Source organism: Phyllobates terribilis, unplaced genomic scaffold (assembly GCF_046119375.1).
Source record: "Phyllobates terribilis strain yellow unplaced genomic scaffold, ASM4611937v1 Scaffold_1__5_contigs__length_1240528914, whole genome shotgun sequence".
Classification (NCBI taxonomy): Eukaryota; Metazoa; Chordata; class Amphibia; order Anura; family Dendrobatidae; genus Phyllobates; species Phyllobates terribilis.
The window spans coordinates 1,123,933,581-1,123,961,061 of NW_027362761.1; the positions used below are offsets into that span (position 1 = coordinate 1,123,933,581).

The following is a 27,481-nucleotide window of genomic DNA, read 5'->3' on the forward strand; positions in this document are numbered from 1 at the left end:
CAGGAAAAAATCCTGAGCATTTCTGCATCGTGGGCACATAGCCTAAATGTTTTGGAGTGGCCTAGTCAGAGCCCAGACCTTAATTCAATTATGAATCTGTGGTCAGACTTGAAGATTGCTGTTCACCAGAGGAAACCATCTGTGGAAAGCTCATAGAGATGGTTTCAGACCCGGTAACAGAGGGTATGTATGCGTTATACTTACCCCTGGCCAGTGGGCATGGCCTTGCTATCCATACACTTGTATGGAGCGAGGCCGCGCTTCTAGTCGGACGCCCCACTGGCCGTCATGTCACTAGACAGAGCGTGGCCTCTCTCCATAAAAGTTTATGGAGCGAGGTGGCGCCACCTGGCCAGGGGTATGTATAACTCATACATACCCTCTGTTACTGGGTCTGAAACTGGCGAATCCCTGCAGCGCACAGCACGTGCGCTGGGGGGCATTCATAAGTCTGCAGTCACACAGAGTGACAGCAGACTTATCACTTTTGACTGGACAACCCCTTTAATAGACTTAAAAAAAACAATAGGTAAATGTTGAAAAAAATGATAAAAATACTGGCGTCAAACAAATGCTGCAAAAAAAATCAGGAAACAACCAGAAGAAGTGAAAAAAGATTTACAAAATTCCATAGAAGAGGCGAGCTTCCTGAAGTGTTTTCTGCTTGAAAATGGACGATTTTAAACGTCGGAAAAATACGTAGTGTGAACACACCCTTAAGTGACCCGAAGCATTTCCTGAAGTGGTTTTGAAGAAGTTTTAAAGTAATTTGAAAGCATTATAAAATCACAGTGCATGCATAAGCACTGCGCATATGTCACATACAGTAAGTGTACTTGTCGAACAAGCACAGTACATATATTGCACAAGTACAGTGCTTGAATTCTAAAAGCACAGCGCATGCACAAGCACAGCACACATATTACACAAGCACAGTATCCAAATGATAGAAGCACAGCGCATGCACAAGCACGGCTCATATGTCACATAACCACAGAGTATGAGTTACAAAAGCACATCGCATGCATCACACAAGTACAGCGCAAACGTCACACAAGCACAGCGCAAACGTCACACAAGCAGAGCACACACGTCACACATGTGTCATACACTACACACATACATCAGATAAGAATAAACACTCAGCATGTGCACAATTATCACTGCACAAATAAATTTAAACTTGTCAGTAAAAAGCGTCAGTCACATTATTATGAATACCGGCCGCATCCAGTGCTGATCTCTAACAAAACTCAACAACTCAGTCCTTCAAGTGAAAAACTCTGCCCCCCAACATTATGCCCCACCCACTAACACCACTAAGGTCCACCACAGTTCCGGAACTTCCTAGGGTCATAGGTTTATAGTGCACAGGTCAGAGCCAAGGTTTTACAATATATTCTTCCTAAAAATATAGTTGCAAGGGCCCCACCTCTCCTCTGGGCCCCTGTACAGTTGTGTCCAGTGAAGAAGAAAGTTAGCGGCACTCACCAATGTTCATGAAAAAAAATTTCTTTATTTCAAATCTTCCATAAAACCATCTCTGTGGATGAGGGAGCGGGGAGAGGGAGAGGGCGAGAGGTGCAGCAGAGCAGACGACGGCCGTTTCGCAGTGCGCTTCAACGGGTCTGACCCTGTACAGTTGCACCAGTTGCACAGATTATATTTCCACTTCTGTCCTTTATGTTTACATATAGTATGGGCTCTTGATATCAGACCTGCTTATGACCACCAATACAAGACATGTCTTATTGATAAATTGGATTCTAAGTAATAATTTAGGTCTTGTTTTTGCAAAATTAAACTTCTATACAAAATAACTATCAGATCAGAGATGGTCTTCTTGAAGAGATAGTCTTTTGGGTGAGTTTTCACTGTATTTTGAGATATTACTAATAATCTAGGTAACATTGGTGAGGCACAGTGGCACATCACTCAGACTTCTTGATTCTTTTTAAGAGAGGACATGAAGCTTTTATTATCTTTGGTACATTTGATATGATTCTAAGTCTATGTAGTAAGTGACATAGAAAGGGCATAAAGGTGATAATAAATACTAGCTCTTTTCACTCCTTTCACTCTTGGTGCCAAAACTTAACCGATATCAGTGCAGGATGGTACATACAACAGTCATATCACTGATTGAAGATTTGATATTTTTTGCAAATATGCAGCATTTGCTCCTTCATCTGGTTTTGTCGACTTCACTTTAAAGCCAGTAGTTGTTGGTTCCTTACTTTTTCATATTTCAATCCTGTCTCTGTAGGACTTTGTAATGGGACTTTCTACACTGTTGAGAGGGACAATCCAAGAAAAACTGAACTGGGCATTTAATTTATATGATATTAATAAAGATGGATATATCACTAAAGAGGTAAGCCTTTCCCATAATGTATGGAAAAATTGTCTTATTCCAATAATTATTTTCTCTTCCATTGGCTACGGTATTTCACTACACTCAAGAATTTATGGTGAAATATTAAAAACATTTGAATTGTAAAAAAGAAAAGAAGCAAAAATAGTAAAAAGAGGATCTGATATAATCTGAAGAGGGAGATTAAATCCGAATGCGGATGTCAACAGTGTTCATATTATATAATGTACTGTATATATACAGTATATGTGTGTGTATGTATGTATATATATATATATATATATGTATATATATATACATATATATACTGTACATATATACCTATACACTCATGGTCAAAAGTGTTAGCACACTTGAAATTGTTCCTGAAAATGAAGTATTTCTCCCATAAAATTGTTGCAATTACACAGGTTTTGTTAAGCAAATGTTTATTTCTTTTGTGTGTATTGGAACACAAAAAAGGTAAATCAGACATAATTTCACACAAAACCCCAAAAATGGGCCGAACAAAATTGTTGGCACCTTTCCAAAATTCTGTGGCAAGTAACAAGTGTGGGCAATATGAAAATCACACCTGAAACCAGATAAAAAGGAGATAAGTTGACTCAATCTTTGCATTGTGTGTCTGTGTGTGCCAGACTAAGCATGAAGAACAGAAAGAAGAGAAGAGAACTGTCTGAGGACTTGAGAATCAAAATTGTAACCTTGATATTGTTGATATTTTTCAACAAGTCCATCTCCAGAGATCTTGATTCCTTTGTCCACAGTGCACAACATAATCAAGAAGTTTATAACCCATGACATGCAGCTAATCTCCCTAGACATGGAAAATTGATGAAAGGTTGCAACACAGGATAGTCAAGATTGTGGATAAGCAGCCCCAATCAAGTTCCAAAGAAATTCAAGCTGTCCTGCAGGCTCAGGGTGCATCAGTGTCAGCATGAACTATCCGTCGACATTTGAATGAAATGAAACACTATGGTAGGAGATCCAGGAGGACTCCGCTGCTAACACAAAAGCATAAAAAAGACTACAGTTTGCCAAATTGTACATGAGTAAGCCAAAATCCTTCTGGGAAAGTGTCTTGTGTACAAAGGAGACCAAGATAGAGCTTTTTGGTAAAGTACATCATTCTACTGCTTACCAAAAACGAAATTAGGCCTACAAAGAAAGAAGACAGTACCTACAGTCAAAGGTGATGGAGATTCAAAGATGTTTTGGACTTTTATTGCTGCCTCTGGCACTGGGTGCCTTCACTGTGTGCAAGACATCAAGAAATATGAAGATTACCATAAGATTTAGGGTCGCAATGTAGTGCCCAGTGTCAGAAAGCTGGGTTTGCATCCTAGGTTATTGGCCTTCCAGCAGGACCATGACCCCAAACATACTTCAAGAAGCACCCAGAAATAAATGGAAACAAAGCTCTGGAGAGTTGCAATCGGTCAGGATCTAAATCCCATTGAACACCTGTGGAGAGATCTTAAAGTTGTTGTTGGGAGAAGGCGCCTTCAAATATGAGATACTTGGAGCAATTTACAAAAAAAAAATTCCAGCTGAGGGGTGTAAGAAGCTTGTTGATGGTTATAGGAAGCGATTGATTGCAGTTATTTATTCCAAAGGGTGTGCAACTAAATATTAAGTTGAGGGTGTCAACAAATTTGCTAGCCCATTTTTGGGTTTTGTGTGAAATTATGTCCAATTTGCCTTTTATCTCTGTGTTTGTGTTGTTCCAATACACACAAATAAAATAAACATGTGTATAACAAATGATGTGTAATAGCAACAATTTTCTGGGAGAAATACTTCATTTTCTGCAACAATTTCAAGGGTGCCAACACTTTCGGCCATGACTGTATATATATATATATATATATATATGTATGTATATATATATATATATACTGTATATATATATGTTTGGGTATATATACAGTGCATTGTGATAGTATTTGGCTCTCTTGAACTTTTCTACCTTTTGCCACATTTCTGGCTTCAAACATAAAGATATAAAATTCTACTTTTTTGGGGAAGAATCAACAACAAGTGGGGCACAATCATGAAGTGGAACAAAATTTATTGGATATTTTAAACTTTTTTAACAAATTAAAAACTGAAAAGTGGGGCGTGCAATATTATTCAGCCCCTTTACTTTCAGTGCAGCAAACTCACTCCAGAAGTTCAGTGAGGATCTCTGAATGATCCAATGTTGTCCTAAATGACTGGTAATGATAAATAGAATCCACCTGTGAGTAATCAAGTCTCCTATAAATGCACCTGCTCTGTGATAGTCTCAGGGTTCTGTTTCAAGTGCAGAGAGCATCATGAAGACCAAGGAACACACCAGGCAGGTCCGAGATACTGTTGTGGCAAAGTTTAAAGCCGGATTTGGATACAAAAAGATTTCCCAAGTTTTAAACATCTCAAGGAGCACTGTGCAAGCGATTATATTGAAATGGAAGGAGTATCAGACCACTGCAAATCTACCAAGACCCGGCCGTCCCTCTAAACTTTCATCTTGAACAAGGAGAAGACTGATCAGAGATGCAGCCAAAAGGCCCATGATCACTCGGGATGAACTGCAGAGATCTACAGCTGAGGTGGGAGAGTCTGTCCAACAATAATCAGTCGTACACTGCACAAATCTGGACTTTATGGAAGAGTGGCAAGAAGAAAGCCATTTCTCAAAGATATCCATAAAAAGTCTCATTTGAAGTTTGCCACAAGCCACCTGGGAGACACACCAAACATGTGGAATAAGGTGCTCTGGTCAGATTAAACCGAAATAGAACTTTTTGGCCACAAAGCAACACAGCTCATCACCCTCAAAACACCATCCCCACTGTCAAACAGGGTGGTGGCAGCATCATGGTTTGAGCCTACTTTTCTTCAGCAGGGACAGGAAAGATGGTTAAAATTGATGGGAAGATGGACGGAGCCAAATACAGGACTATTCTGGAAGAAAACCTGTTGGAGTCTGCAAAAGACCTGAGACTGGGACAGAGATTTATCTTCCAACAAGACAATGATCCCAAACATAAAGCAAAATCTACAATGGAATGGTTCAAAAATAAACGTATCCAGGTGTTAGAATGGCCAAGTCAAAGTCCAGACCTGAATCCAATCGAGAATCTGTGGAAAGAGCTGAAAACTGCTGTTCACAAATGCCCTCCATCCAACCTCAATGAGCTCGAGCTGTTTTGCAAGGAAGAATGGGCAAGAATTTCAGCCTCTCGATGTGCAAAACTGATAGAGACATACCCCAAGCGACTTGCAGCTGTAATCGCAGCAAAAGGTGGCGCTACAAAGTATTAACTCAAAGAGGCTGAATAATATTGCACGACCCACTTTTCAGTTTTTAATTTGTTAAAAAAGTTTAAAATATCCAATAAATTTCTTTCCACTTCACGATTGTGTCCCACTTGTTGTTGATTCTTCCCAGAAAAATTAGAATTTTATATCTTTATGTTTGAAGCCAGAAATGTGGCAAAAGGTAGAAAAGTTCAAGGGGGCCAAATACTTTCACAATGCACTGTACATATATCTGTGTGCATGTTTGGTCACATCTGTTCATATAATGGTTTTCCATTATCTTATAGGAATGTTTACATTGTAGTGTCAGACTGATGGCAGCAAAGCAACAAAGGGACACATATGGAAACAAGGAGTAAAGAAATACGTATGAAACAAACCAGAATTTGTGTTACAGCTTAAGTTCCTCAAAATCCCCTCATTTTACTCTGATGACAGCTTTACACCCCCTTGGAATTCTCTCAAGAAACTTCATTGGGTCGTCACCTGAAATAGCTTCCAATGAACAGGTTTGCCTCAACAAGAGTTCATTTGTGGAATCACTTGCCTTCAGAAAGTGTTTGTCACCATCGGTGTGTTTTGCAGAGACAGTGTAGGTACACAGCTCTATACAGTGCTGAGCCAGATTACACAACTGATCTAAGTCCAAAGATGGAAAGAACCACTCAACTAAGTAAAGAGAAACAACAATTCATCATTACTTTTACACATGAAGGTCAATTAGTCTGGAAAATTGCTAGAACCTTCAGTGTATCCTCAAGTGCAGTTATAAAAACCATTAAACGCTATGATGAAACTGGCCCTCATAAGGATCGCCAGGAAAGAAAGGCCTAGAATTACCTCTGCTGCATAGGATAAGTTCATCAGAGATACCAACTTCAAAGACCACAAATTGACAGAATCTTAGACAACAGCTTTCATAAATAATAAACCAGAAATAATTAGCATACACATCTCAACATCAACTGTGCAGATGAGACTGTGAGAATCAGGCCTTTATTGATGAATTGCTTCAAAGAAACAATTACTGAAGACCGCAAACAAAAAGACACTTGTTTGGAAGAAGGACTAGACTTTAGATCAGTTAAAATCTGTACTGTGGTCTGATGTCAAGCTTTGAGATTTGTGGTGCCAAGTGCCATTTCTTTGTGAGACACAGAAAAGGTAAGCAAATGTTTTCTACATTTATGGTGCCCACCGTGAAGCACGGAGGGAAGATGTGATGGTGTGGGGTGTGTTGCTGATGGGACTGTCGGTGATTTATTCCAAACTCATGGAACACTTACCCAGCATGGCAACCATAGCATTCTGCAGGAACATGCCATCCCATCTGGTTTGCACTTACTGGGATCATCATGTGTGTTGCAACAGGAAAAGTACCCAAATCACACCTCCATTTTAAATAAGGGCTGTGACCAAGATGGAGAAAGAATAGAGAGCTGCGTCAGATGACATGGCCTCCACTACCACCTGACTTCAATTAATTGATATGGTTTGGGATGAGTTGGACCACAGAGTAGAGAGAAAGCAGCCAACAAGTGCTCAACCCTCTGGGTACTCCTTGAAGACTGTCAGAACTTGAAGCCATTCCAGGCGACCACCTGATGAAGCTGCCTGAGAGAATGCCAAGGGGGTGTGTGACAGCACAGCATTTCTTCTTAATTATGCCAGACATAAATTCAGTAGGCCAGGAGCCATGCGCTTTTATCTTTATGTTGACTTTTGAATTTATGTGTTTTCTTTCATTAGTCAGCACAGACTATTGATTGTATAAGCCTGAATGTTGACATTTGAGTTGATATTTACTGCAACTTATTGTCTATTAGATTTACAAGTCAGGGACTCAGGGTCTTTGAACAATGGATGTTTGCTAGATATTTGAATTGTATAAGCCTGAATGTTTACATTTGAGTTGATATTTACTGCAACTTATTGTCTATTAGATTTACAAGTCAGGGACTCAGGGTCTTTGAACAATGGATGTTTGCTAGATATTTGAATTACCATTGCATAAGACCATGCAGCTTGTTGACTTGCATTGTTTGGGTGTTTGCAAGTCAACATTGGGAGATGAGCTGTGAATACTTCAGCACTGTGAGTTAATATCATCCTCCCTGATCCTTGAACTGTGGATGTGTGCTTGAAATAACAGCTGTGAACTATTTAAGGGGCATATGCCTCTGTATCAGAGAGCTTTACAAAAAACAGCCGAGAGAGACTCTTCAGGACAGCAACCAAGACTTATGGCTCCATCAAGAGGAATACAGATCTGCTCCATTGACTATCACTGAGCTGTCAGAGACATTATGAAGAAATCCAGCTTGGGACAATCAGGTCACCTGGCCACATACCTCACTGATCTATTCCCGGCGGGCCAGCAGAAGGGTGAGACTCTGTAACTTACGCCATCTTGTGTATTTGCTGGGACTGTTCTATATGTTTATTGTCTGTTTGGTGGTTCAATAAAGTATTGCCACACTGTTTTATCCTCAACCTTTGTTATCTTAGTAGTATTACGCCCAAGGAAGACCCCATGTCTCCACAAGGTGTAAAACTTTCATCAGAATAAAAGGGAGTAGTTTGGGGAATTTAAGTTTTAACACATATTCTGGTTTGTTTTACATGTGTTTCTTTACCCCATGTCTCCAAATGTGTTCCTTTGTGGTTTTGCAGCATTCAGGCTGAATCTACAAGGTGCACATTCCAATGAGAACAAGGAAAACCATTGCATGAACAGGTGTATCAACATTTCTGACTGGTACTGTATGTGTGTATGTACAGTGGGAAAAATAAGTATTTGATACACTGCAGATTTTGCAAGTTTCCCCAAATGCAAAGAATGGAGAGGTCTGTAATTTTTATCGTAGGTACACTTCAACTGTGAGAGACAGAATCTTAAAAAAAATCCATAAAATCACATTGTATGATTTTTACATAATTAATTTGCATCTTATTGCATGAAATAAGTATTTGATACTATAGAAAAATAAAACTTAATATTTGGTACAGAAACCTTTGTTTGCAATTAGAGGTCAAACGTTTCCTGTAGTTCTTGACCAAGTTTGCTCACACTGCAGCAGGGATTGTGGCCAACTCCTCCATACAGATCTTCTCCAGATCTTTCAGGTTTTGGGGCTGTAGCTGGGCAAAATTGAGTTTCAGCTCCCTCCAGAGATTTTCTATTGGGTTCAGGTTTGGAGACAGGCTAGGCCACTCCAGGACCTTGAAATTCTTCTTGCAAAGCCACTCCTTAGTTGCCCTGGCTGTGTGTTTCGGGTCATTGTCATACTGGAAAACCCAGCACGACCCATCTTCAATGCTCTTACTGAGGGAAGGAGGTTGTTGTTAAAAGCGGGAATAGACAAATACCCCTATTAAAGACCAATTAGTACACTCATAATTACGGTATTTAATTACCGCAAAGAAACTATTTAGGGCGACAGGTAGGATCACTTTAAAGGTTGCACAATGATAGACCTCACCTTAAGGATCCCCAGCCCATCAACCAAGGCTACCAACCTACTGACCCCAATATACAGTATATGCCCCATATATCAGGTCACTATCTCTATATAACCCATGAATCCCTTAAATTCAGATAAATCTGTCGCACCGGGGAAACGGGTCCAATAGGGGCCCGTATGGCAACAATTCAGACCTTAGAGTGTGCTAAACAGTATAATTGACAAACAGTGTATAAAGTGATTATGTGCATATAAAAAACATCAAAGACATGATTCCCAGTCTTACATTAACTTCTACAATGAAGACTAAACACAGCATCAAAAAAATGATGACTATGCAAGCCCTATTACAAATCGTAAATGCTGGTCACCTGCCTTACAGCGGAGGTTGGCACCCTAGTCAAAGTTGACGATGTGGTGCCCCCATTCCACAGTGGCTCTCTCTAACTGGCCCTGACCAGCCCTGGGTACAAACAACCTTATCTTAACAATCAAAATAACAATGAAACAAGTGAGAACTTATCTTGATATAAACATGATGTTTTCAAAATTGATGCCCCATTAGTGTCTCGACGCGTTTCACCATTTAAGGTTCCTCAGGAGTGGCACTGCCCCTTTCTAGTGGAGCGCAATGAGCCGCATGTACATCATATTATATTGACAGCGCTCCGTGTACTGGAAATGACTAAACCAGAAGGGGTGTACATCTTCCATGCGTTCCACCATGTCAATTGACATGAGTTGGTTTTTCTGGAATTGACAATAGGGGTTTCTTTCATTTTCTAATAATTGTGCCAACAGTTGTTGCCTTCTCACCAAGCTGCTTGCCTATTGTCCTGCGGCCCACCCCAGCCTTGTGCAGGTCTACAATTTTGTCCCTGGTGTGATGAGTGCAGAGTAGGAGGGAAAACTAACAGGTCTGTGAGAGACAGAATTCTTGCTGGTTGGTAGGTGATCAAATACTTATTTCATGCAATAAAATGCAATTTAATTATGCAGAAATCATACAATGTGATTTTGTGGTTTTTATTTTTAGATTCTGTCTCTCACAGGTGAAGTGTACCTACGATAAAAATGACAGACCTCTCCATTCTTTGTAGATGGGGGAGCTTGCAAAATCAGCAGTGTATCAAATACTTATTTTCCCCGCTATATGTGTGAATATATACAGTTGAAACCAGAAGTTTACATACACTATATAAATAGACACATATGCATGTTTTTCTCAATATCTGACATGAAATCAGAATAAACCTTTCCCGTTTTAGGTCAATTAGGATTGCCATAATTTTTAATACTTGCCAAATGCCAGAATAATGAGAGAGAGAATGTTTTAAGGCATTTTTATTATTTACTGCAAAGTCAAAAGTTTACATACACTAAGATTACTATGCCTTTAAAGAATTATGGACTGCCCATATGATGATGTCTTGTGTTTGGAAGCTTCTGGCAACATCTGAGTTAATTAGAGACACATCTGTGGATGTATTTTAATGCACACCTGAAACACAATGCTTCTTGGGAAAATCTAATGAAATCAGCCAAGATATCAGGAAAAGAATTGTGGACTTACACAAACCGGATGGAATAGCATGCCGCTGCAAGATGCTGTGGTAGCCATGCTGGTTCAGTATGCCTTCAATTTTGAATAAATCCCCAACAGTGTCACCAGCAAAGCACCCCCACACCATCACACCTCCTCCTCCATGCTTCACGGTGGGAACCAGGCATGCAGAGTCCATCCGTTCACCTTTTCTGCATCGCACAAAGACACGGTGGTTGGAACCAAAGATCTCAAATTTGGACTCATCAGACCAAAGCACAGATTTCCACAGGTCTAATGTCCATTCCTTGTGTTCTTTAGCCCAAACAAGTCTCTTCTGCTTGTTGCCTGTCCTTAGCAGTGGTTTCCTAGCAGCTATTTTACCATGAAGGCCTGCTGTACAAAGTCTCCTCTTAACAGTTGTTGTATAGATGTGTCTGCTGCTAGAACTCTGTGTGGCATTGACCTGGTCTCTAATCTGAGCTGCTGTTAACCTGCGATTTCTGAGGCTGGTGACTCAGATAAACTTATCCTCAGAAGCAGAGGTGACTCTTGGTCTTCCTTTCCTGGGGCAGTCCTCATGTGAGCCAGTTTCTTTGTAGCGCTTGATGGTTTTTGCAACTGCACTTTGGGACACATTCAAAGTTTGCCCAATTTTTCGGACTGACTGACCTTCATTTCTTAAAGTAATGATGGCCACTTGTTTTTCTCTACTTAGCTGCTTTTTTCTTGCCATAATACAAATTCTAAAAGTCTATTCAGTAGGACTATCAGCTGTGTATCCACCTGACTTCTGCACAACACAACTGATGGTCCCAACCCCATTTATAAGGCAAGAAATCCCACTTATTAAACCTGACAGGGCACACCTGTGAAATGAAAACCATTTCCGTTGACTACCTCTTGAAGCTCATCAAGAGAATGCCAAGAGTGTGCAAAGCAGTCATCAAAGCAAAAGGTGGCTACTTTGAAGAACCTAGAATATAAGACATATTTTCAGTTATTTCACACTTTTTTGTTAAGTATATAATTCCACATGTGGTAATTCATAGTTTTGATGCCTTCAGTGTGAATGTACAATTTTCAAAGTCATGAAAATACAGAAAAATCTTTAAATGAGAAGGTGTGTCCAAACTTTTGGTCTGTATATATATATATGCACACACCCTAATGATGTGGCTATATTACTACACCAGTTGCAGCAAATTAAATTAGATGATGAAGTTGTTGTTCAAATGTTGCAAAATTTTTGTGTAATTCTACTCCAGCAACTATTGGAGGACAAAATCTGTCTAGTGTTTTTGTGTGTATTTAACCCTTTTACGACCTTGGACGTATGAGTACGTCCAAGGCCATATCCCTGCACTCCGTGTGGGCTCTGGCGATGAGCCCGCATGTTTTCGGGCACATGACAGTGTGATCTGTACAGCTGATATGTGGCCCCAACAGCCGCTGGTGGAATCGCGATCCACCGGCGGCTGTTAACATGTTAAACGCTGCTGTCAAACACTGATAGCAGCATTTATCATGGCCGAACCAGGAGCGTGTCACTAATGCCGCCCATCGGTGCCCGTGTCACTTGATGGGTTAGCATGACAACCCGGGGTCAGCAGGAGACCCCTGCAGTTGTTATTGCCGGGATGCTATGAGCGCCGCTGAAGCCCTGCTGTGTGTAGCTCAGGTGATCAGATAATCGCAGCTTCTTGTCTCCCGTGGAGACTACTGAAGCAAGAGTAAAGTTAAAAAAAAAAGTTTTTAAAAATATTAAAAAAATTAAAAAATATAAAAGTTTAGATCACCCCCCTTTGCCCCATTCAAAATAAACCAATAAAAAAAATTCAAATATACACATATTTGGTATCTCTGCCTTCAGAATCGCCCGATCTATCAATATATAAAAATAGTTAATCCGATCGGTAAACGGCGTAACGAGAAAAAAAATCAAAACGCCAGAATTACGTTTTTTTGGTTGCCGCAACATTGCAATAAAATGCAATAACGGGCGTTCAAAACATTGTATCAACCTCAAAATGGTATCAATAAAAATGACAGTTCAGCGAGCAAAAAAAAATGGCAGCTTTTCTTTCCCAAAATTTGGATTTTTTTTTCAATATGTAAATAAAAAAAAAACTATACATGTTTGGTATCTACAAACTCGTAATGACCTGGAGAATTATAATGGCAGGTCAGTTTTAGCATTTAGTGAACATGGCAAAAAAAAAAAAAAAAACAATTGTGGAATTGCACTTTTTTTTGCAATTTCACCGCACTTTGAATTTTTTTCCTGTTTTCCAGTAAAACCAATGGTGTCATTTAAAAGTACAACTCGTCCCGCAAAAAAAAAGCCCTCACATGACCATATTGACCGAAAAATAAAAAGTTATGTCTCTGGGAAGACAAGGAGCAAAAAACAAAAATGCATAAATGGAAAAACCCAAAGGGGTTAAAGAATAATGTGCAGCATTTTAAAGCTTGTTAAAAGTATCATGTGACTTTTAGATTGAAATGCTTCAAAAAGCAAAAGAGTCTTTTTGAATTTGCACAAGTTCTTCAAATATTATATAACAATTTTGATGCATTTAGGGCACCTAAATGCAAAAAGAAAGACAAGACCAAAAAATGACAAAAGTGCAAGTGAATAACCAAGACCCATATTTGGATGACCATTAGTGTTGTCTATTACTTCATATCAGATGTTTTCTGTAAACATTATAAATACTGTATATTGATTATATATTAATTATTAACTTATTCTAATTCATGGCGGCCAATTAAATCATATTTCCTAATTCTATGGTAGTCTCATGATCGTAATCTATATGTGGTCAAGTAGAAATATGACTCATGGCAGCTGATCTTGATGTCTACTGATCATGTCTTCCAGGAGATGCTTGACATCATGAAGGCAATTTATGATATGATGGGTAAATGCACATACCCTGTAGTTAGGGAAGATACACCGAAGCAACACGTGGAGAACTTCTTCCAGGTAAGATCCACATATAAGTATGAAAATTTGAATATACAGATCCATTATAAATCAAATTGAATATCACTAAATGATGGGAGTACCCAAAAATAACATATTCAAACTAATACCATCATAAGAAATAATAGATTTATATAAATCATAGTTGAAAATTAATTAGAAAATTAATTATAAAATTTTTATTATACACAAAAGACAGACATCCACATGTCTGACGAAGTAGCACGCGAAACGCGCGTTGGGGTACGAGGCAGTGTGGTTGGCTGACAGTATGGCACATGGTCTGCATTGAAATCTAATATAGACTATTTTATTTCTAGCGCTGGGTTACCAATTCCGACTATGGGGTAACTGTTTACTTTGAGGTGGTTGGATATCTGTAATAACTATATTTATATACCTTGCCTAATAGAAGACACTGTAGAATGTATATGTGAGGTTAATGTGTGACATTTCTCTAATCATGGCTTTATAATATGTGCTAAATGTCATATTGTGTTACTGTATCCCTTGCAAATTTACCTGTGCCCTCAATACTCAAAGTACAACCACACTTCCTTTTTGGTTTTAAACTGGGTTTTTTAGGGACTTTTTATGTGAATGTCTGTCTTGTGTGTATAATAAAGATCAATTACTCTAATTAATTTTCAACTGTGATTTATATAATTCTATTACTTCTAATGGTGGTATTAGTTTGAATAAGATCCACATATAAAGCTGTTATCGGTGACATATTAGTAGGGACTGTTTAGGGAGTATAAATTAATCTGAGTTGTATAAGAAGATACAATTATCAGAATGGTTTTAGTGCAGTTTTTGCATAAGTATCCTTTTATTCTTAAAGAGTAACCAATGTTTTATTTTTTTTCAAAAATCAATAGTATCCATGAGAATAGGAAACTTTGTAATATATCCTATCAGAAAATCCACTTTCTACTGCTCCTGAACTGATCATTCATTCTCAAAATTCTCAATTCACGGGTAAAATCTGTCTTCAATGAATAAATAATTTTTCCAATTACTGAGAGAGGAGATGGCAGTAGGTGCTCATAAAGTTCTATGGAGAACTGTAATTTCAGGAGAACTTGCAGCAGAATGCCTGTATGCCTCTAGCTCCTCCCCCTCCATTGAATTTTAAAACACCAACTGTCATCTCCTGTCTCAGTAATGGGAAATTCTATCTTCACTGCATAAAAGATTGTACAGATTTTAGCCATGAAGTTAGACAGAAAGATCAGACCAGGTAGAGAAACAAACAGATTTCTCTGGTAAAGATATATTACAAAGTTGCTTAATTTCATGAGCACTATTGATTTATGAAATAAAAATTATAATGACAGTTACTTTTTTAGCTGGTTTTGGCTGAAAAGAATTCATGCAAAAATTGCACCAAAATGACAATACACTGTGTGCAGAATTATTAGGCAAATGAGTATTTTGATCACATGATACTTTTTATACATGTTGTCCTACTCCAAGCTGCATAGGCTTGAGAGCCAACTACCAATTAAGTAAATCTGGTGATGTGCATCTCTGTAATGAGGAGGGGTGTTGTCTAATGACATCAACACCCTATATAAGGTGTGCTTAATTATTAGGCAACTTCCTTTCCTTTGGCAAAATGGGTCAGAAGAGAGTTTTGACTGAAAAGTCCAAAATTGTGAGATGTCTTGCAGAGGGATGCAGCAGTCTTGAAATTTCCAAACATGTTGGCCAAAAAAGGCGCAAAATAACTGCCCATGAATTGAGGAAAATCAAGCGTGAAGCTGCCAAGATGCCATTCGCCTCCAGTTTTGCCATATTTCAGAGCTGCAACGTTACTGGAGTATCAAAAAGTAAAAGGTGTGCGATACTCAGGGACATGGCCAAGGTAAGGAAGGCTGAAAAACGACCACCTTTGAACAAGAAACATAAGATAAAATGTCAAGAATGGGCCAAGAAATATTTTTAGACTGATTTTTCAAAGGTTTTATGGACTGATGAAATGAGCGTGACTCTTGATGGGCCAGATGGATGGGCCAGAGGCTGGATAAGTAAAGGGCAGAGAGCTCCACTCCGACTCAGTCGCCAGCAAGGTGGAGGTGGGGTACTGGTATGGGCTGGTATCATCAAAGATGAACTTGTGGGACCTTTTCTGGTTGAGGATGGAGTGAAGCTCAACTCCCAGACCTACTGCCAGTTTCTGGAAGACAACTTCTTCAAGCAGTGGTACAGGAAGAAGTCGGCATCGTTCAAGAAAAACATGATTTTCATGCAGGACAATGCTCCATCACGTGCATCCAACTACTCCACAGAGTGGCTGGCCAGTAAATGTCTAAAAGAAGAAAAAATAATGACATGGGCCCCCTTGTTCACCTGATCTGAACCCCATAGAGAACCTGTGGTCCATCATAAAATGTGAGATCTACAGGGAGGGAAAACAGTACACCTCTGGGAGCAGTGTCTGGGAGGCTGTGGTGGCTGCTGCACCCAATGTTGATCGAAAACAGATCAAGCAACTGACAGAATCTATGGATGGAAGGCTGCTGAGTGTCATCATAAAGAAAGGTGGCTATATTGATCACTAATTTTTTTGGATTTTGTTTTTGCATGTCAGAAATGTTTATTTCTAAATTTTATGCACTGATATTGGTTTACCTGGTGAAAATAAACAAGTGAGATGGGATTATATTTGTTTTTTATTAAGTTGTCTAATAATTCTGCACAGTAATAGTTACCTGCACAAACAGATCTCCTCCTAAGATACCCAAATCTAAAAAAACCCAGCTCCAACTACCAAAAATATTAAGCTTGAATATTTATGAGTCTTTTGGGTTGATTGAGAACATAGTTGTTGATCAATAATAAAAATAATCCTCTAAAATACAACTTGCCTAATAATTCTGCACACAGTGTATGTAAATAAGACCTTGAGCATCAACATAAGGTAACATTTTAAATAAGTTTTATATTTATTATTTTACTCCACATTCACAATTTAGATACAGATATAACCTAAAAGGATTGCATCATCTTCTTTTCTTCAGGGGAGCAATACTTGTCAGCCAGTGCCAGTGCGCTACTGAAGATTGATAGTTCGGACCAATGGCATGGTCACTGTCACGCCTGCAGGTGGGGCACGTGGTTTGTGGACCCACTGTGCCAAGGGGTTGGGCTTACTTAAGAGGGGAGTAGCTAAGTGGCTGCCTGGTTTCACTGGAGCTCCTGATGGTGGAGTCAGGCTTGAGCTGCAGGTAGCCTCCATGTACCACTCTTAGGCAGTCCCCAGGGGTCAGGTTTGCCAACATGGAAAAGGACTCAGAGTCACTGACAGGCAGGATTCGGACTCTGTTCAGACTACACAGAATTTGGGTGCTCTGACAGAATGGATACTGACACAGAGTCACAGACAGGCCTGGATTTGGATACTGGAACAGGCTCCGACAGTACGGACACCAGAACGCCAACCAGGATTGATACAGGTGGAGGTTCAAGTAGTGACGGAACAGTTACAAGGTTCAGGTACAGCCGGTGCGGCTTTTCAGGGTACAGGTACCGCTAGTATGGCATCTCATTATAGGGTCCGTCAGGTGCGGTTTCAGGTTCAGGAACCAAAGACCAGGGGTTTAGGTTCAGGCCTTGCCCATGCAAGGACCAGGGCTTCAGGATCACTACATGGGATGCTAGGACGAGGGACCTGTTAACATATAGTTGCACACACACACTACTCACTGAACTATAGGGATGGCTCAGGCACCTCCCCAACGGGGAGGGTGCCTTTTATACTGGATGTCTCCCAACTATTGGCTGGGGGCACTTACACTGTGTGGGCTGCCCCTTTAAGAGCAGGGGAGCGCATGCGTGCACTAGGCGCGCCGACAGAGAGTCTGTGCGGTGTGCATGGACAGCAAGAAGCAGGGAGATGTGCCAAGAGACGGGGAGGTGAACGCACAGCAGCGGCGGTATGACTGTATCCCTGCATGGAGAGGGAAGGGGAACCATGCAGGGGCGCCGGCATTAGCATTACTGTCACACTGCTGATTTGTACCATGCGCTTTCCCTGTCTGCAAGCAGAACCAGCTTTGCTTGTGCAGCATGGGAGAAGCATAGAGACACTGAAGCTGGAAGGGTCCAGTGATACAGTGAGCTTGAGAGCAGCTATTACATGTTCTAAAACACATAACACACAAGCTTTGGAAACCGGCCACCTCTGAGACTGCAGAAGTGGCCGGTAATATAGGCAACAAGGATTACAAAACAGAATTAAAAATTCTTCCAATCTTGAGAACGGAGAGAATGTTTAATAAAAAGGTAAGCAGCAAAGTTTCATGTTTTTACAAACACGAGGCAACCCCTTTAATAAATCTACAATATTCACACCATAACTTTTACTTTTGCTAAAAAATGTGGAAAATATGTTAATAATAAAAATGTGACTTATGTAATTTTTTTAATGATACTTCCAACTTAACATACACTGTTGTTAGGAGGGCAATTATATATCTAGACTATGTGTTTTACAGAAAATGGACATAAATAAAGATGGAGTTGTGACTATAGAGGAATTCATAGAAAGCTGCCAAAAAGTAAGTATCAAACAATCAAAATATAACTTGTGTTCAAAAAGCAGCTCACAGAAATGAGTATACAAATGCTAGTCATAGGTGTATTATGTATATTATGGGGTTTTTTTTAGCAAGGAGAGAAAACTTCAGGATACAGTTTGATTTAAAGGGGGTTTGTCAGCACAAAATGATTGCTCCAACCGACCTAATGTTGGTGTAGTTACTAGTTACTTAAAAAAAACCTCATCAGCTGTAAAATCTTCTTATTAAAATAAACATTTTATGAGTCCAACTAAAGTTTATTTTAATACCAAGAACGATGATAGGAGTATGCGAGAATTCTGGAATGGATTTTTAAAGTAAGTACACCAGCCTTATCAGGTCTAATAGATCTATGTAATAATATATGCTGTTTGTATTGTGAAATCTGGTGACTGATACACTTTTATAGGGAGTATCTCAGCAAAAAAATGAGTGTTCAAACGAAGCACAGGAGTTCGGTGTACCCTTGGTGTGGCCAAACAGTTCAGTGCACCTTCCCACCTACTTGTTTTCCATCATTGGCAGCTTTGGCTTTACAGAAGACACAGGAGAGTTGAGATATATAGAAAACAAGTAGGTGGGAAGGTGCACTGAACTGCTTGGCCACACCAAGGGTGCACAAAACACCTGTGTTTGGTTTGAACAGTCATTTTGTTGCTGAGAGACTCCCAATAAAGTGTATTAGTAATCAGATTTCACAATACAAGCAACTTACATTATTAAATAGATCTTAGACCCGATGAGCCTGGTGTACTAACTTTAAAAATCCATGTCAGACTGCCTGTGTAATTCTGTCATCATTCTAGGTGTTAATATAAACTCTAGTTGGACTCATAAAATGATCATTTTAATAAGATTATACAGCCATTCTGATGAGTTATGTTTTTTTAAGTAAGTACACCATCATCAGGTCTAAGAAATCTGCTAATTGTACTTATTAATGTATGCAATTTGTATTGTAAAATATGATTAAAAATGTAAAACAGTATGAAATAATAGAGATTAAATAAAGAAGTCCTCCACTCAAATACTTCAGGCCCGAGGGCCGTTTTGTCTGAGAGTTGTACGCGGTGGGTGGAGGATTCGGTCAGAGGTTATTTGGAATATGATATTTGATTCAACAGATTTATAGATGGGCAACGAAGACATATAGTGCAAGTTCTGAACCATAAGTTGTGTCAGGAAAGACTCCATAAACTTAAATGTATAACCTGGAGGACAGAAGATAAGGGCTTGACATGATTGAACCTTTAAAGGGTCAAGCCTCAAATAATGTTCAGGTAGATATTTTCCAAAAAAAGTTTACCAAGAAAGTTGTAGCTGTGTACCAGCATAAAAATCAACAGTAAGGCTATGTTCACACTAGGCATTTTTCAGAGGTTTTTTTCTGCAAAAAAATCTGATTTCTTGGTAGGAAAGAAGCTGCCTCAAAAACGTACTCATCACTAATTTAATTAAACTGTCCTAATCCAAACTGCCATCTCAGGTGACAAAGACAAGATGGTAAAATCACAAAAATAAATGAGTTTCACTTACTTCTGAACTTGCTTTTTTTCACTAAAAATGCAGCAAAACTTGATAGCTATGTTCACACTAGGTGATTTTTCAGCGTTTTTTCACCACCCATTACTTTCAATGGGTGAAAAACGCTGAAAGAAGTGACATTCTCTGTTGTGCAAAATAACATGCAAAGCACAAAATACTGATGACACAAAAACCAATGTGTGTTCATGAGATTTCTGAAGTCTCATAGACTTTGCTGGTACTGTAAAACGCAGCTGAAAATTTGCGTAAAAAACGCATAGAAAAAACTCTGAAAAAATGCCTAGTGTGAACATAGTCTAAGTGATTTTATATCAAGCTTGGGAGAAACATTAGCTCATCTTATCCAATATTAAGGAAGCTGGAACCTTCTTTTATATTTAAAAACATATATGGAAGAAAATAAAAGCAGAAGAAACACAACATAAAACCATAAAGAAAAAGTTAAAAAAAGGACAATCAGGGATGAGCATCTACGTTTAATATATTTCTATGTCCATTTATGCAACAGGTCTATGCTAAAAGATCAATGCTGCGGACCACTTTACAGTAAATAATTGTTTTTAGATTTTTTTAACGTGAATTGCTGAACTCAAAACTCTACTTTAAAAAGAAGACTCCTGTATGGGTAGATATGTGGAGTATATGTATCGGTGACAATAAACAATACATAATCGCATAATTCTTAGAAACAAAAGACTAATAGCATGAAGCATTGATAAGTTTTCACACCCATCTGAACATTGGTTGGATAATTTGTTTTTCTAAGTGGCAGAAGAGAATGTCCTTAGTTATACTTTGGTCTGAGCTCAATTACGATGCCAAAGCCTATGTTCACCAGAGGATTCTCATCTGACTAAATGCTCCGTAAGGAAATTAGTAAAATGAGTAAATCGCATAGAGAGTAAAATTGGCATTTAACCCACTGTGCTTAGGGCTATGGTAATTCACATATATACCTATCAGACATAATAATAACAAAAATATTGGGTAGACCCATCTCATGCCGCAAAACAACTCTAGGCAGGACCTCCAGGCATGGACTCCTCAAGACCACTGATGGCACCAAGACATTAGCAGGAGTTCTTTAATACCTGTAAGCGGGGTCTGCATGAAGCGGACTTCTTTTATCAATACATCCCACAGATCCTCAATCGGACTGAAAAATTTTGTTGGTCAAGTCAACACCTTGAACTCTTTCTCATGTTCCTCAAACAATTTCTTAATATTATTTGAGAGTAGCCGTGAGTCCACTGCCATTATGATATGATGCTATGAAAGGGTGCGCTTGGACTTCAAAAAATATTTAGTTAGGTGATATGTATCAAAATAACATCCACATGATTGTCAGGACCCAAGGTTGTCCATCAGATTAATGCCCAGGGCATTACCTGAGCCTTCTCTAAGTAAGTGACGTAAGATGGTGTAAAAGGAAATGTGATTCATCTGACCAGGCCATCTTCTTCCATTGCTCTATGGTTCAGTTCTGATACTCATCTGGCCATATTTAAAAGTGGTCAATGGACAGCATGGACACTGTAACTAGTCCGTGGGTTCTGACCCCTTTCTATAATAGCAAACACTGATTGTTTTAACAGTTGAGGTTAGATTTTGCTTCCAATGCACATCAATAAACTCTAGTTGACCAGTTGTCCTTCCTTGGATTAGTTTAGGTGGGTACTAGCCACTGAAAAACCTCATAGGAATAGCTATTTTGGAGATGTACTGACCTAGCTGTCAAGAAATCAAAATCTGGCCAATGCATTATTACAATTGCCCATTTTTTCTGCTTCTACCCTTGCAAAAATGTTACGGCCTACTTATCCGACAGGTGACTTGCATAGTTAATTCTTTTAATCTCCACCTTGACCGAGGGATGGGAGACAACAATATGAGTGAAGTTGTACTTTTCTATGAAGCTCTTTACAAAAGCTAAGGGAGTATTCCTCTCCAAATATATGTGAGCACGTCTTTAGAAAACATCAAGCATGAACTCAATATGGAAATAGCTCAGCTTGGATCACTTTGGGCTTCAAAGCTCAACTAACCAAAGAGATCTCGTCTGTGGACATTTCATTTCTTGTGTCCACAGAAGAGACCGTACTACTGAACAAAAACCAACAAGAGGCATCCAAAATGTAATGACTTTCTTTTCTACAATACAAACCTTGAAAGAATTTCTAGTACTGATCACCAATGTCCACAGTATTATTTTTCATACCTCGCGGCAATGTAATATGTTACAGTATTTGCTATAAAATGTATGTGAACCTTTTGGTTTTGAATATTTTCTATTGTTTTCTGTGGTTTTTTTTTAGGATGAAAATATCATGTGCTCTATGCAGCTGTTTGAGAATGTGATTTAGCTCATGTTCGGGGACTATGAAGGACAAGACGTATCATCTATTTTTGACAATAATTTGGAGCCGCAGTTTCCATCTTACCATGAATAGACTCTTCAGCTTTATACTAAGTCATATATTATGCAAAGTAGCTTTTCTATGATGCCTTCCAAAAATCAGGTCTCATGATGTATAGTGTTTCAGGTTTGTTTCCATGCTTAATACATTCATATGTTAATAAGAATTGTTTTACATTCTAGGCCCTTTTATTTGAAATGAGGTTTTCCAGGACTTCGATATTGATGATATATTGTTAGAATAGGTCATCAACTTCAGATCAGTGGAGATCTGACTCTTGGAAGCCCAGGAGTTGGAGAAGTTTTATAAGCTGGGCAGTGGCCATTTTCAGGTTCTACAATCCAGTTCCTATTGAAGTAAACAAAATCTGAGCTGAAGAACCTGAGATCAGTCACTACACAGTATACAGAGGCCTGCTGTCCGGCGCTGTACACTATTTACATCTAGAACTGAAAACAGCGGGTGTGCCGGGTGTCGAATCACCACTGATCTGTTATTGATGATCTATCCTAAGGGCAGGTGCAGACGGACGTATTTTTGGTCCTTGTGCAATCCAACAAAACATCGGATCCCACGAAGACCAATGCAATTCTATGGGACCATGTATAAGTCCAATTTTTTCCTAGGAAAGAGCCGGTCTAGGGAAACAAAATCGCTTTATGCCTGAGTTTGAACCGATATTCGGATCGCACTTGGCCATGCAAGTCAATGAGTCCGTGGAAAATAGCGGACTGCACCGATTGCTGCGTACTCAATTGAGAAGATGGCAAAATATTTTTCTCCATCTTCTCCTCATTCAAGAGAATCGGAGCACACTCTGATCACACTCTGATCAGAGTATGATTTACATAATCTGCCTGATTCTCTTGAATGAATCTACGGTCGTCTGAACCTATCCTGTGCCTAGGGCAGCAGTATGTAAGTCCTGGATGACCCTTTGCATTGTAAATTATTTATGGACCATGATATTTTGTTTATCACCGGTCACCTATGAATACCCCAATCAGACAGGTTGTGGGCTGGACCAATAATAAACCCAATGTACATTGGGTCTGCCGACAAATTGGCGAGATCTGATAAAATAACAGGTGTATTTTTTGTTAATGATCGTGCCTATTTATTTAATATGAATTGTAGATTATATTTATTTGGTTATGAAATGAAAATATAAGACTGTATCTGTCTGACTTTATGCCTTCTACCTGGAAGAAATGCCTACAAAGTGTTGAGGAACTGTACGTCTTAGAACATTTTGCTATTCTAGGATGAGTATTAGTTGTGAAAGAAAGGGATGGTTGTTTTTTTTCATTGGAATTACCATAACCAACCATGAAGCTTCAGTAAAATAAGGTTTCTAGAAGAAAAAGTTCAATCTTTGTTGATCTCAGTACTTGAATATTTAAAGAGGATCTGGTAAGTTCATTAAAATAACAGACCTTTACAATACACTATTCCTACATTGGCCCTACTACATGGCCACCGGCTACACTGCTTTGACCCTGAAGTCATTTTAGAGAGAAAGACATTTCCATGGTGGAGAAGGTAATGTAATTTATTCACTAATAATTGAGATATCAATTAATTATAGACAAAACCCTAGGTTCTCAACTAGTGGTACATGTAACCCTCAGGAACACATCATGTCCCGAAGGGGTACTCACACTGCCCTAATACTCTACTATTATTAGACAGCACAGTGTATGATTATAGCGTTATGAGTACTATGATCTACTTTATTTAAGTAGGTGGTACTTGGCTTATTAACACTGAAAAACAATGGACAAAACCATATTTAGTTTACCTGAAGGTTGAAGTTTAAAGTAAAAGAGATTTGCAATTGCTTTTATTTGAAAAAGAAAATCACTTGGCTTGTACAGCTTGCATGTAATACATTACAGTGCATACTGCTTGATCCCTTTTTATTCTCTTTCCATCAGAGAAGCTTTTTCTAAAGCCTCTCTCTCTGCAACCATTCTCTGACCTCTCCTAAAGCTAAACTAAGATCCAAACTAAGATTAAAAAAAATGTTATTCTAATGGAATTTACCCTAGATTAGTTTTAGGAAAGGTCAGAGACTGACTGCTGCCAGAGCTCGTCTGAAGGAATGTGGACAGAACAGTATCAAGCAGCCTGCACTGTAGTGTACTACATAAAAGCTTAACAAGCAAAACAAAAAATATTTTAATAAAAAAATGCTATTTGTTTTAAGGCTGCATTCACTTGACTATATTTTAAGTCCGTGCTTGGGCTCCAATCTTGGACTGATGGCAGGTCTCCCGACCAGAACTAACAGCTTTATAGGCATATGTCAGACTGTTAGTTTGGATCAAGAGATCTGAAGTAGGCTGGAAAATACAGGCCGAAGCCAAACTGTAAAATACAGTAAAGTGAATTCATCTGTTTTATTTTTTTCATCAGTCTTTGTCATATGCATGCTCTCAGTTTTTTTTCCACTGACAGTCCACTGATACATTGCATTTTATGTGGCTATTCACATGTCAGTTTTTTGTTCTGCTGTACAATGATCTGCATAAAAAGCAGACGTCCTATTGTAGTCCATTTTTCTGAAAGAACTCATCCATTCGAGGGAGTGGTTAATAGAAAAAATGGACAACATACAGATGACATTTTTGTGCTGTCTGGTGTTCACTGACCGGTTACTTTGAGAAGCTTAGGACACCTTCATAATTTTTTAGGTGAGGCTGCTCACAATGGAACAAGCAACATGTGACCTGGAATTGTCATGTTGAAGAAGGGCTCGTAGGACATTTTGGAGAAACGGCCGTACCACTGCCTGTGGTGGCAGTCTCTGCTAGGGAAATATAGTGCTACATGACAGCCACAAGGATGGATTCCAGCTGATGGTTTCCCATTGAGGTTCATAGCCGGCAGTATGGGCACTTGATCCCTTGCTATGACAATAGGGCAAATAGACAAAAGTTGCTTTCATCAGTATCTTCCATAAAGAAAACCCCTTTCCATTTGCTTGTTGTAGACTAGTACAAAATAAAGGCTCTATTGGCCAGAGCGGAGAGATACAAGGAGAAGCTCCAGTGGAACCGGTTCATCCATCCAAGGAAACCCCATGGTCAAGGCCAGCTTCTCTTGTCGGAGGAATTGGATGCTACAACAAACATGATGATCGAAGAGGACTGCTAATACATTGTCATGTCAGCCACAATAGATCACAGGTTAAAGCGGATAGAGAAGAAGTGAAGTAGATTACTGATTTGTAGAAAAGTTAAGCATTGAGTGTTACTAGTCCTTTAATACAGAATCCGATTTTCTGATGATTTTTAACAGCATTGTTACTGTCACCAGTATCCCATTCTTAGGAACATTAAACCCATAACTCATGTCTCTCTTCTTATTAGCCCAGTGTGTATTTCCTTTGAAATGTTAAAGTTGGCGGTAAGATGACAGCGGAGCAATGAAAGACATTGAATAGATCTTAAGGAATCTGGAGCATTATCTCAGCGACACGCAATACCCTGAATGCGGAGCGGAGTTATTACAGCTTCAGAGGATACCAAATGCATAGAGAGTAACATACAGCTATCGGACGGGCAGGACCACTGCAAAAACAGCCATAATAAAAAACTATAGGATACAGTAGCGTTCAAACTAATAGCAGTGTGTTCAAAAACATGAGTTAAGCACAAAATCTTTATACTAGTTTTTATTTCCATACATTGGGAACATTGCACACTGTTTTCTAATTCAAAACATGAAGAGAAATGTACAGTTGTGCCCAAAAGTTTACATACCCCGGCAGAATTTTTCCTTTCTTGGCCTTGTTTCAGAGAATATGAATGATAACAAAAAAAACTTTTTCTCCACTCATGGTTATTGGTTGGGTGAAGCCATTTATTGTCAAACTATTGTGTTTTCTCTTTTTAAATCTTAATGACAACCAAAAACATCCAAATGAGCCCGATCAAAAGTTCACATACCCTGGTGATTTTGGCCTGATAACATGCACAGAATTTGATGCCAATGGGTTTGAATGGCAACTAAAGGTAACATCCTCACCTGTGACCTGTTTGCTTGTAATCAGTGTGTGTGCATAAAAGCTGAGTGAGTTTCTGGGATCCAGACAGACTCTTGCATCTTTCATCCAGCCACTGACGTTTCTGGATTGTGAGAGTCATGGGGAAAGTAAAGAATTGTCAACTGATCTACGGTAAAAGGTAGTTGAACTGTATAAAGCAGGAAAGGGATACAAAAAAATATCCAAGGAATTGATAATGCCAGTCAGCAGCGTTCAAACTGTGATTAACAAATTAAAAATCAGGGGATCTGTAAAAACCAAACCATGGTCAGGTAGACCAACGAAAATTTTGGCCACAACTGCCAGGAAAATTCTTCGGGATGCAAAGAAAAACCCACAAATAATATCAGCTGAAATTCAGGACTCTCTGAAAACTAGCCGTGTGGCTGTTTCAAGATGCACAATAAGGAGGCACTTGAAGAAAATGGGCTGCATGGTTGAGTCGCCAAAAGAAAGCCATTACTGCGCAAATGCCACAAAGTATCTCGCCTACAATATGCCAAATAGCACAGAGACAAGCCTCAAAACTTCTGGAACAAGGTAATTTGGAGTGATGAGACCAAAATTGAACTTTTTGGCCACAACCATAAACGTTACATTTGGGGAGAGGTCAACAAGGCCTATGATGAAAGGAACACCATTCCTACAGTAAACCATAGAGGTGGATCGCTGATGTTTTGGGGATGTGTGAGCTACAAAGGCACAGGAAACTTGGTAAAAGGTGAAGGAAAGATGAATGCAGCACATTATCAGCAAATACTGGAGGCAAATTTGCACTCATCAGCCCGGAAGCTGCGCATGGGACGTACCAACATGACAACGATCCAAAACACAAGGCCAAGTCGACCTGTCATTGGCTACAGCAGAACAAACTGAAGGTTCTGGAGTGGCCATCTCAGTCTCCTGACCTCGACCTCAATATCATTGAGCCACTCTGGGGAGATCTCAAGCGCACAGTTCACGCTAGACAGCCCAGGAATTTACAGGAACTGGAAGCTTTTTACCATGAAGAATGGGCAGCTTTACCATCTGAGAAAATAAAGAACCTCATTTACAACTACCACAAAGGACTCCAAGCGGTCATTGATGTTAGAAGGGGCAATACACAGTATTAAGAACTGGGGTATGAAAACTTTTGATCAGGGTCATTTGGACATTTTTGGTAGTCACCAAGACGTAAAAAGAGAAAACACAGTAGTTTGA

At 39.2% G+C, this 27,481-nt stretch overlaps 1 protein-coding gene across 7 annotated transcripts in view; it reads left to right on the plus strand.

Moving 5' to 3' along the window:
* The window catches only part of KCNIP4 (potassium voltage-gated channel interacting protein 4), a 929,844-nt gene extending 902,363 nt beyond the window's left edge, over window positions 1-27,481 (plus strand). For 6 of the 7 annotated variants that reach the window (XM_073646875.1, XM_073646862.1, XM_073646899.1 and 3 more), the window contains exons 5-8: window positions 2,267-2,374; window positions 13,575-13,679; window positions 18,182-18,244; window positions 22,126-27,481. In XM_073646875.1, coding sequence (XP_073502976.1) covers window positions 2,267-2,374; window positions 13,575-13,679; window positions 18,182-18,244; window positions 22,126-22,173 — 324 coding nt within the window. In that variant the 3' untranslated portion in view covers window positions 22,174-27,481. The remainder of the gene's footprint in view (window positions 1-2,266; window positions 2,375-13,574; window positions 13,680-18,181; window positions 18,245-22,125) is intronic. The other variant, XR_012250673.1, reaches the window with a different exon arrangement.